The sequence below is a fragment of the Ochlerotatus camptorhynchus genome, unplaced genomic scaffold (genome assembly GCF_037179485.1).
Source record: "Ochlerotatus camptorhynchus isolate MF236.1 unplaced genomic scaffold, CSIRO-AGI_Acam_v1.1 ptg000169l, whole genome shotgun sequence".
Taxonomy (NCBI): domain Eukaryota; kingdom Metazoa; phylum Arthropoda; class Insecta; order Diptera; family Culicidae; genus Ochlerotatus; species Ochlerotatus camptorhynchus.
The window spans coordinates 24,209-35,459 of NW_027040659.1; the positions used below are offsets into that span (position 1 = coordinate 24,209).

An 11,251-nucleotide genomic window follows, 5' to 3' on the forward strand; every position below is an offset into this window, starting at 1 on the left:
ATGGCAGAGCTTGAGTTGGTAGAAATTCCGCGTTGCTACTACCAGGCTGACTCCAGCATCAACGAAGCCAGGATCGAGCTTCACACGTTCGTAGATGCTAGTGAGCTTGGGTACGCAGCCGTTTCCTATTTCCGGTTTGAAAGGAATGGACATGTTCATTGTGCGCTCATCGGCAGCAAGACTCGAGTAGCGCCCCTCAAGTTCGTCTCCATTCCCCGGCTGGAGCTGCAAGCAGCAGTCATCGGTTCACGCTTGGCCAAGAGTATCGAGGCAGGCCACTCTATCAAGGTCGACCGTCGTTATTTCTGGACTGATGCTCGGAACGTCATGTGCTGGTTACAATCGGATCACCGCCGGTACTCTCAGTTCGTGGCTTTCCGCGTGGGTGAAATATTGGAAGAGACGGACGTTACGGAATGGAGGTGGATAGGTACAAAGGAGAACGTGGCTGACGACGGAACAAAGTGGCAGTACAAACCGGATCTCAAGCCAGCAAGTCGTTGGTTCAACGGGCCATCGTTCCTGTGGAGACCCAAAATGGAATGGCCGGAGTCGTCGCTAAATGGCCAGGAAACCGCCGAAGAAATCCGTTCAAGCGTGATGCACCATTCAGTTGGGAGAGTTCGTACCGTTTTGTTGCCAGAGAACTTCTCATCGTGGTACCGCTTACGGCGAGCAACGGCTTTCGTCCAACGGTTCGTGAACAATATCCGGCTGAAGAAGGAAGGCCAACAACGGAATGTCGGGCCGCTAACGCAGCACGAGTTTCTCAATGCGGAAGTGTTCCAAATCAAACGAGCACAGGAAGATGTCTACGCAGATGAACTAGCAATCCTAGCAGCGGGTGATCGCCGACTCCAGAAGAAGAACAGCCTGTTCAAGGTTAGTCCGTTCGTTGACAAGCGGGGCGTGATGCGCATCCACAGTCGGTTGGGCGAATGCGACTTCGTAGACGAGAGCAGCAGGTATCCCATCGTGCTCCCTCGAGAGCATCCCGTTACTGCTCTTCTCGTACGTGACGTTCATCTGCGATATCATCATCAGTGCCACGAAACCTGTGTGAACGAAGTGCGCAAAGGATTCCACATCCCACGAGTTCGCAGGGTCTACGATCGAGTGCGTCGAAATTGTCAGTTATGCGAGATACAACGCGCTGCACCAGCACCCCCGATGATGGCTTCGTTACCGAAGGCAAGGATGGCAGCCTTCGTGCGCCCGTTCTCGTACGTGGGCGTGGACTTCTTCGGACCGTTCTTCGTCGTTGTAGGACGTCATCACGAGAAGCGCTGGGGTGTCATCGTAACATGTCTTACGGTTCGAGCGATACACCTCGAATTGGCTGCCTCGTTAAACACCAGCTCATGCATCCTAGCTCTGCGGAACTGCTTTGCTCGACGAGGAACTCCTGTGGAAATCATAAGCGATCGTGGGACGAACTTTGTGGGTGCGGATAAGGAACTTGAAGAGGCGGTAGCGGCGTTGGATCAGAACAGACTTATGGCGGAATTTGTCACGACAAGAACAACGTGGCACTTCAACCCTCCTGCATCGCCGCATATGGGTGGCTGTTGGGAGCGGCTCATTCAATCCGTGAAGAAAGTTCTGTCCCAGATCAAACCGAAACGAGTACCGACGGAATAAGTACTCCGAAGCTACTTGATCGAGATAGAGAACGTCATCAACAGTCGACCATTGACCCACGTTCCCGTGGACGATTATTCATCGCCGGCGCTTACCCCCAACCACTTCCTCCTGGGTTCGTCGGACGGATCGAAGCCACTGGTGCCGTATGACGAATGCCCGTTGATGTTACAACGGTCATGGAAGGCATCACAGGCATTGGCGAACCAGTTTTGGAAACGTTGGGTGACCGAATACCTGCCAACAATTACGCGCCGCACAAAATGGTTCTACCCAGCAAGGCCGATTGCGGTTGGTGCAATTGTCGTCGTGACCGATCCCAGCTTACCGAGGAACTGCTGACCCAAAGGACGAGTGGTGTCGGTGAAGACCTCCGCAGATGGACAAGTTCGGTCGGCGGTTGTCCAGACTGCCGCGAGAATGTACGAGAGACCTGCAACCAAGTTAGCTGTATTGGACGTAGGTGCAAATGGAAGTGGGTCGGACCAGGGTCCAACCACTGGAGGGGACTGTTGCGAACGCCCCTCCTGCGACGCCGCACCTACTGGTTCACCTTATTTGTGCAGCAACGCTGCATCAGTCATCATGAGTGGAGTGAAGCTGGCTGCGGTCACCAACGGACAGGAGGAGCCGTCAATCAATCCGTGAATCGAGGAAGAAACGTCAAAGAAAAGGTACAAGTCATCATCGAGTGAGGTGGAAAACGTTTTCTAATTACTTAAAATATAGTTAAATTCCTTATACTATCTTAACCTACTGTCTTACACACTTAGTTTTTTCTACCGAGCTCGGCTGTGCAAATCTCGGCAAAATAAGTTTTACTGAGATCTCAGCAAACATTTCATTTGTTTGCTGAGATTCAGCTAAGCATTATCCGAGACTCAGCTATCAAATGTCACTTTTGCTGAGATCTCAGTGAAACTTATTTTGCCGAGATTTGCACAGCCGAGCTCGGTAGAAAAAACTAAGTGTGTATGTAAATGTAGTGAAAGGTTTAGGATAACTTACAGGTTATACGAGGATAACTTACAGGTTATACGATAGCGTTGCGCATACCATTACGACCCGGGTAGCGAATAAGAACCTGCACAAACGAAAATTTTAACCGTTTCCACGGTAACAATAAACGTGTTAAAGTTTCGGAAAAATTGTTTCTTGTTGCAAAAGCAACAAACCCAGTCGTAAAACGTACGGTTTGTATAGCGATGATTTAAGGTTACTTGGTGAACAATTAATAGGTCATCAAGTGAAAACTACGCTTATGTACCAGGGAACGATGTCACCGAAGTATATACGTTGAAAAGCATTTAATTTCGTTTCAGTTTTCTTAGCAATACTAGGAAACTAGTGCCCACTGGGACAGAATAGTTATACTTTTCGAAACTAACTTATTGAAATAAAACTCATAAAAATAAATTTCAGTGTAGGGAAAACGTATCGCTATAAAAATGAAACCAATATAGTTCGCGTTGATCTATTTCCTTTCCGTTTGCTCACCTACACATACTCATTGATAAAATAGATAGGAGAACCATGCATTTGTAAAACGATTGAACTTCAGTATGAATACAGCCATCAAAGTCATCAAACGTATACCCAAGTCTAAATTCCAAATCCGAAGAGGTCGAACAGTCCGCCGCGTTTCGCTTTCGAGTCAGTTAAGTTCACTCTGTCAAGTTTAACTTTCGTGTTTTTCCTGAACTCCTGGTACGCCGTCATTTGTTGAGAAGTTCGCGAGTGCGTCACGAACATTTATGGTTTTGAAACCCGGGAGGAATTCCCATTCGTCGTCTGAAGGAGGATATCGTTCTGGATAAGGAGAAATCTTAAGACAAAAACAAAGACAAAGGCTATAGTTATAGCTATAATTATGGCTATGGCTATGGTTATGGCCAGACTTGCAATTGCTCATTACAGCTGAAATGTTAATTTTTGGAATTATGAAACTATGAGATACTATGATGATAATTTGTATTTGTAAGAAACAAGAATGGGTGGTAAAGTTTGTGTATGACATACACAATTTATCAATTTTGCTTTCAGAAGGTCACAACTAGCGATTTTATGATCTCTGATTGTTCGCTCATCGCGTTGCTCATCGTTACAGCTAACCGCTATTATGACCCTCTGAAAGCTTAATTAACATGTTTTATGTATCATACAAATACTTTACCTTCTCTTCTTGCATCTTATCACTAAGAATTACTATTAAAATATTTCATAGCTTCTTAAATCCGAAAATTAGCATTTTGGCTGTAATGAGCATTTGCAAGCTTGGCTATGGTTATGGCTATGGTTATGGCTATGGCTATGGTTATGGCTGTGGCTATGGCTGTGGCTATGGCTGTGGCTATGGCTGTGGCTATGGCTTATTCTATGGCTATGTCTGTGTTTGTTTGTTTAATGGAACTTCAGTGAAGTTTGTAGATCTTCAGATAAATTTGTTGAACTTTGTAGATCTTCAGAGAAATTTGCAGAGCTTAAGAGAAGTTCGTAGTTTTTGATATAAATTTTAAGTACATCATGGAAGTTTGTGGACATTCAGAAAAATTTGCAGTGCTTCAGGAAAGCTCGTAGATCTTCAGAGAAGTTTTCAGAATTTCAGGAAGGTACACAGAACTTCAGCAAAGTGCATAGATTCAGGAAAGTGCATAAATTTTCAGAAACATTTTCAGAAACATTTTCAGAAACATTTTCTGAAATGCAGGCAAGTTCAAAGATCGTGAGAGAAATTAACAGAACTTCATGGATGTTCGTAGATCTCTAGACTAATATGGAGTACTTTTGAAAAGTTCACAGAACTTTTAGGAAATTGGCAGGACTTCAGGGAAATTCACTGAACTTTAGGGAAGTTTGTAGATCTTCAGAAAATTGCAACAGAAGATCAGGAAATTTGATGATGATGATGATGGTCCCACCTCTTACCCCTACAAAGGTTTGAGCTGGACGATTGATTAATTAAGATAATTAATTATGACATTTTAACCAGGTTTGCAAACAAAATCGAACTGGTTACAGCTACAGATATAAATTCCCACTACAGTATACAGTTATTTTATCAAATGTTAAAATTAGTCCTCTATATCTGTATAACGCGCGCGAGGCTCAAACTTTTGTAGACTACTTTCTTTTTTTTTTTTTGACTACTACTATAAAACCAAATATCAAAAATCCATCATCACCATCGTAACGATCAAAATAGTTTTTTTTTTTTTTGTAAGTCTACACATACATTTTTAGAACTTGAATGTTCATTGAATTTCCGAGCGGTCCTCCGAACAGTGTTCTTCTTAGAATTTCCGAGGTAGGCTCGGAGATTCCAAGATTTTCATAGAACTTCCTAACAGATCGTAGAAATTCGAGAATGTTAAAAAAAAAAACTTCCGAGATGGTCGTAGATATTCCAAGTTGTTCATAGAATTTCCAAGTAATACAAAAAACTTTCGATATGTTCAGAGAAACTTCAAGATGTTCATAAAACTTTCAAGCAGAAGTAATAACCTTAAAATAACTTTTTCTTCAACTCAACATAAAATTATCATTAAGTATCTTTAACATAACTTTAAAATAACTTAAACAAATATTTAGCATAATATCACTGAAGCCTAAACTTAACTTCAACTTATCATTGACTTAAATTAAACTCAACTTGATTTTATCTTAAGCAAAAGTTCAACTTTATTTTAACTAAACTTGAACTTGTAAGCTAAATTTTGTAACAAAAGAAACTTCACTTTAACTAATCTAAACATAAACTTAACTTTAAAGTTAATTTAAATTAACTTTGAATTCATTTTAACATAGCAAAAAACCTCCAAGTGAAGTGATTGTTGATACTTGCAGAAGTATCAAGCAGTACCAAAAACTTCCAAGAACTTCCAAAATATTCCAAGAACAGTCAATAAATTCCAAAAGCTTTCAACAACTTCCAAGAAGTGAACTGGAGTTTTCCTGAATTTCCATGGAAATAACATTAATAAAACTTAAACTTAACACTTTTTTTAGTTTAAGCTTTATCATTACTTTAGCTAATGTTTAACCTAACTTTAGCTGAAAATTAACTTAACTTTAACTAATGCTTTGCTAAACTTTAACTTAACAGTGTCTTAATTTTAATTCAACTTGAATAAACCTTTTTCTAAACTTTGACTTTAGTTAAACTCAACTTTATCTTATAAACTTTACGAAACTTTTAATAAACTTTAACACAGCTTCAACTAACTAGCTTCTTTTAACAGTATCTTGACTTTTTCTTGGCTTTAACAAAATTTGAAAACATGATTACCTTACCCTTAACTAAACTTTGACTAAACCTTCAATAAAATTTAACTAAACTTTGACTCAACGTTAACTTAACTTGATATTTTCTGTAACATAACTTTAACAAATTAACTTCGCTATAATTTTAACCAAACATTACTTAACTTATCTGTAACTAAACGTTAACTGAAAGCAAAACAATAATGCTTCAACTTTACTTTAACATACGTTTAATATAATTTTAACAAAACTTTATGTTATTAACTAAACATAACTTTTAGTTTAACATAACTTCAACTTATATTGTACTGAGTTTTAACATAATTTTCTAATAATTTTAACTTAATTTTAACATATTATTGGCTTTAATTATAACTTAACTGAATTTTAACGAAACCTTCCCTAAACTTTAACTAAACTTTGGCTTAATCTTAACTTAACAGGTTTTTATCTCTCATAAAACTTTGACATATATTTTACTAATTAAATTAACTCAACTATTACTTAATTTTTTAACTACACATTAACTTTTATTTCTTAATTTAATTTAACTTTGGTTTAATTTTATCTTAACAAGAACTTTCAAGTTTCAAAAACTGACAAGAACTGAAGTTTCCCTGAAATTGCCTGGAAATAACTTGAACTTAACTTCAACTTACCTTTAACTAAACATTAACATGACTTTTATATAACTTTAACTTAACTTTAACTAATTAACTTTTATTGACTATAGGTCAGCTTCATCTAAACATTAACTTAACTTCTATTTTACATTAACTTAACTCAACATAACTATAAAATAGCTTTAACACATATTTAACTTAGCTGTAGATAAATTTTATCTTAAGCTTCACTTATAATTATCTTAACTTAAACTTTATATTAACTTAATTTAATTTTATTTTTTTGCTTTATCATAACTTTAACTAATTAACTAAACTTTACTTTAACATTTTGGGTAAGAGGGTTGGGTTTGCAGCATAATTCGTAATGGTAAACTATAAGATGAATTAATGTCCTAACGATCATATACGAAGGATCTTAGGATTGAACCGACGGTCTTCTGCTCAGTAAGAATTTTAAGACTAGTCATAGCCAGAGCCAAAGCCATAGACAAAGACAAAAACAATACAAAAAACAAGACAAAAAAACAAGACGAAAAACAAGACAAAAACAAAGACAAAGGCTATAGTTATGGCTATAGTTATGACTATGGCTATGGCTATGGCCAGACTTGCAATTGCTCATTATAGCTAAAATGTTAATTTTTGGAATTATGAAACTATGAGATACTATGATAATTTTTATTTGTAAGAAACAAGAATGGGTGGAAAAGTTTGTGTATGACATACACAATTTATAAATTTTGCTTTCAGAAGGTCACAACTAGCGATTTTATGATCTCTGATTGCTCGCTCATCACGTTGCTCATCGTTACAGCTAATCGCTATTGTGAACCTCTGAAGGCTAAATTAACACGTTTTATGTATCATACAAATACTTTACCTTCTCTTCTTGCATCTTGTCACTAAGAATTACCATTAACAAATTTCATAGCTTCATAAATCCAAAAAATAAGCATTTTGGCTGTAATGAGCATTTGCAAGCTTGGCTTTGGTTATGGCTATGGTTATGGCTATGGCTATGGCTATGGCTATGGCTATGGCTATGGCTATGGCTATGGCTATGGCGGCTATGGCTATGGCTATGGCTATGGCTATGGCTATGGCTATGGCTATGGCTATGACTATGGCTATGGCTATGACTAGTCTTAAAATTCTTACTGAGCAGAAGACCGTCGGTTCAATCCTAAGATCCTTCGTATATGATCGTTAGGACATTAATTCATCTTATAGTTTACCATTACGAATTATGCTGCAAACCCAACCCTCTTACCCAAAATGTTAAAGTAAAGTTTAGGTAATTAGTTAAAGTTATGATAAAGCAAAAAAATAAAATTAAATCAAGTTTATATAAAGTTTCAGTTAAGATAATTATAAGTGAAGCTTAAGATAAAATTTATCTACAGCTAAGTTAAATATGTGTTAAAGCTATTTAATAGTTATGTTGAGTTAAGTTAAAGTAAAATGGAAATTAAGTTCATGTTTAGATGAAGCTGACCTATAGTCAATAAAAGTTAGTTAAAGTTATGGTAATGTTATATAAAAGTTATGTTAATGTTTAGTTAAAGTTAAGTTCAAGTTAAGTTCAAGTTATTTCCAGGCAATTTCAGGGAAACTTCAGTTCTTGTCAGTTTTTGAAACTTGAAAGTTCTTGTTAAGATAAAATTAAATCAAAGTTAAATTAAATTAAGAAATAAAAGTTAATGTGTAGTTAAAAAGTTAAATAATAGTTGAAAACAAAGACAAAGGCAATAGTTATAGCTATAGTTATGAATATGGCTATGGCTATGGCCAGACTTGCAATTGCTCATTACAGCAAAAATGTTGATTTTTGGAATTATGAAACTATGAGATGCTATGATAATTTTTATTTGTAAGAAACAAGAATGGGTGGTAAAGTTTGTGTATGACATACACAATTTATCAATTTTGCTTTCAGAAGGTCACAACTAGCGATTTTATGATCTCTGATTGCTCGCTCATCACGTTGCTCATCGTTACAGCTAATCGCTATTGTGAACCTCTGAAAGCTAAATTAACACGTTTTATGTATCATACAAATACTTTACCTTCTCTTCTTGCACCTTGTCACTAAGAATTATCATTAACAAATTTCATAGCTTCATAAATCCAAAAATTAGCATTTTGGCTGTAATGAGCATTTGCAAGCTTGGCTATGGTTATGGCTATGGTTAGGGCTATGGTTATGGCTATGGTTATGGCTATGGTTATGGCTATGGTTATGGCTATGGTTATGGCTATATCTGCTATGGTTATGGCTATGGCTATGACTATGGCTATGGCTATGACTTTGACTATGTCAATTTATCCAAAGAAAATTATCCAATTTTTCAAAAAAACGTCGTTTAATATTCAAATTTTATTTAAATTAACTTTACAACATGTGTTGTGACTACTTCTCCGAGTTCACTATTAAAAAGGTATAAAAAGTAACAAGGACTAAAATGTGTTCCTTTGATTACTGAAAAATCCTGCTACCCTAGTTTGAAGATGTCAGAACTTGGGTTTAGGAAATAGATCTTATAACAGTAACGCACCACGAAAAGGTAATCTACCAGCGTTACTGGTGTATATCCAAAGCCAAAGACAAAGTTAATGACAAAGACAAAGACAAAGACAAAGACAAAGACAAAGACAAATACAAAGACAAATACAAAGACAAAGACAAAGACAAAGACAAAGACAAAGACAAAGACAAAGACAAAGGCACAGACAAACACAAAGGCTATAGTTATGGCTATAGTTATGGCTATAGTTATGGCTATAGTTATGGCTATAATTATGGCTATAGTTATGGCTATGGCTATGGCTATGGCTATGGTTATGGCCAGACTTGCAATTGCTCATTACAGCTAAAATGTTAATTTTTGGAATTATGAAACTATGAGATACCATGATAATTTTTATTTGTAAGAAACAAGAATGGGTGGTAAAGTTTGTGTATGACATACACAATTTATCAATTTTGCTTTAAGAAGGTCACAACTAGCGATTTTATGATCTCTGATTGTTCGCTCATCGCGTTGCTCATCGTTACAGCTAATCGCTATTATGACCCTCTGAAAGCTTAATTAACATGTTTTATGTATCATACAAATACTTTACCTTCTCTTCTTGCATCTTATCACTAAGAATTACTGTTAAAAATTTTCATAGCTTCTTACATCCGAAAATTAGCATTTTGGCTGTAATGAGCATTTGCAAGCTTGGCTATGGTTATGGCTATGGTTATGGCTGTGGCTATGGCTGTGGCTATGGCTGTGGCTATGGCTGTGGCTATGGTTGTGGCTATGGCTTATTCTATGGCTATGTCTGTGTTTGTTTGTTTAATGGAACTTCAGTGAAGTTTGTAGATCTTCAGATAAATTTGTTGAACTTTGTAGATCTTCAGAGAAATTTGCAGAGCTTAAGAGAAGTTCGTAGTTTTTGATATAAATTTTAAGTACATCATGGAAGTTTGTGGACATTCAGAAAAATTTGCAGTGCTTCAGGAAAGCTCGTAGATCTTCAGAGAAGTTTTCAGAATTTCAGGAAGGTACACAGAACTTCAGCAAAGTGCATAGATTCAGGAAAGTGCATAAATTTTCAGAAACATTTTCAGAAACATTTTCTGAAATGCAGGCAAGTTCAAAGATCGTGAGAGAAATTAACAGAACTTCATGGATGTTCGTAGATCTCTAGACTAATATGGAGTACTTTTGAAAAGTTCACAGAACTTTTAGGAAATTGGCAGGACTTCAGGGAAATTCATTGAACTTTAGGGAAGTTTGTAGATCTTCAGAAAATTGCAACAGAAGATCAGGAAATTTGATGATGATGATGATGGTCCCACCTCTTACCCCTACAAAGGTTTGAGCTGGACGATTGATTAATTAAGATAATTAATTATGACATTTTAACCAGGTTTGCAAACAAAATCGAACTGGTTACAGCTACAGATATAAATTCCCACTACAGTATGCAGTTATTTTATCAAATGTTAAAACTAGTCCTCTATATCTGTATAACGCGCGCGAGGCTCAAACTTTTGTAGACTACTTTCTTTTTTTTTTTTGACTACTACTATAAAACCAAATATCAAAAATCCATCATCACCATCGTAACGATCAAAATAGTTTTTGTTTTTTTTTTTTTTTTTTTTTTTTGTAAGTCTACACATAAATTTTTAGAACTTGAATGTTCATTGAATTTCCGAGCGGTCCTCCGAACAGTGTTCTTCTTAGAATTTCCGAGGTAGGCTCAGAGATTCCAAGATTTTCATAGAACTTCCTAACAGATCGTAGAAATTCGAGAATGTTAAAAAAAAAACTTCCGAGATGGTCGTAAATATTCCAAGTTGTTCATAGAATTTCCAAGTAATACAAAAAACTTTCGATATGTTCAGAGAAACTTCAAGATGTTCATAAAACTTTCAAGCAGAAGTAATAACCTTAAAATAACTTTTTCTTCAACTCAACATAAAATTATCATTAAGTATCTTTAACATAACTTTAAAATAACTTAAACAAATATTTAGCATAATATCACTATAGCCTAAACTTAACTTCAACTTATCATTGACTTAAATTAAACTCAACTTGATTTTATCTTAAGCAAAAGTTCAACTTTATTTTAACTAAACTTGAACTTGTAAGCTAAATTTTGTAACAAAAGAAACTTCACTTTAACTAATCTAAACATAAACTTAACTTTAAAGTTTATTTAAA

The 11,251-nt window shown here is 36.3% G+C and overlaps 1 protein-coding gene across 1 annotated transcript; it reads left to right on the forward strand.

The window, feature by feature from the left end:
• LOC135701567 (uncharacterized) lies at positions 1 to 1,641 on the forward strand. Its single transcript, XM_065222411.1, has one exon. It carries the CDS (start codon positions 1 to 3, stop codon positions 1,639 to 1,641), a length of 1,641 nt encoding a protein of 546 aa, XP_065078483.1.
• The last annotated feature ends 9,610 nt before the right edge of the window (positions 1,642 to 11,251 follow it).

Coding starts and splice junctions, on each gene's coding strand:
- LOC135701567 (XM_065222411.1), top strand. CDS start 1: ATGGCAGAGCTTGAGTTGGTAGAAATTCCGCGTTGCTACTACCAGGCT.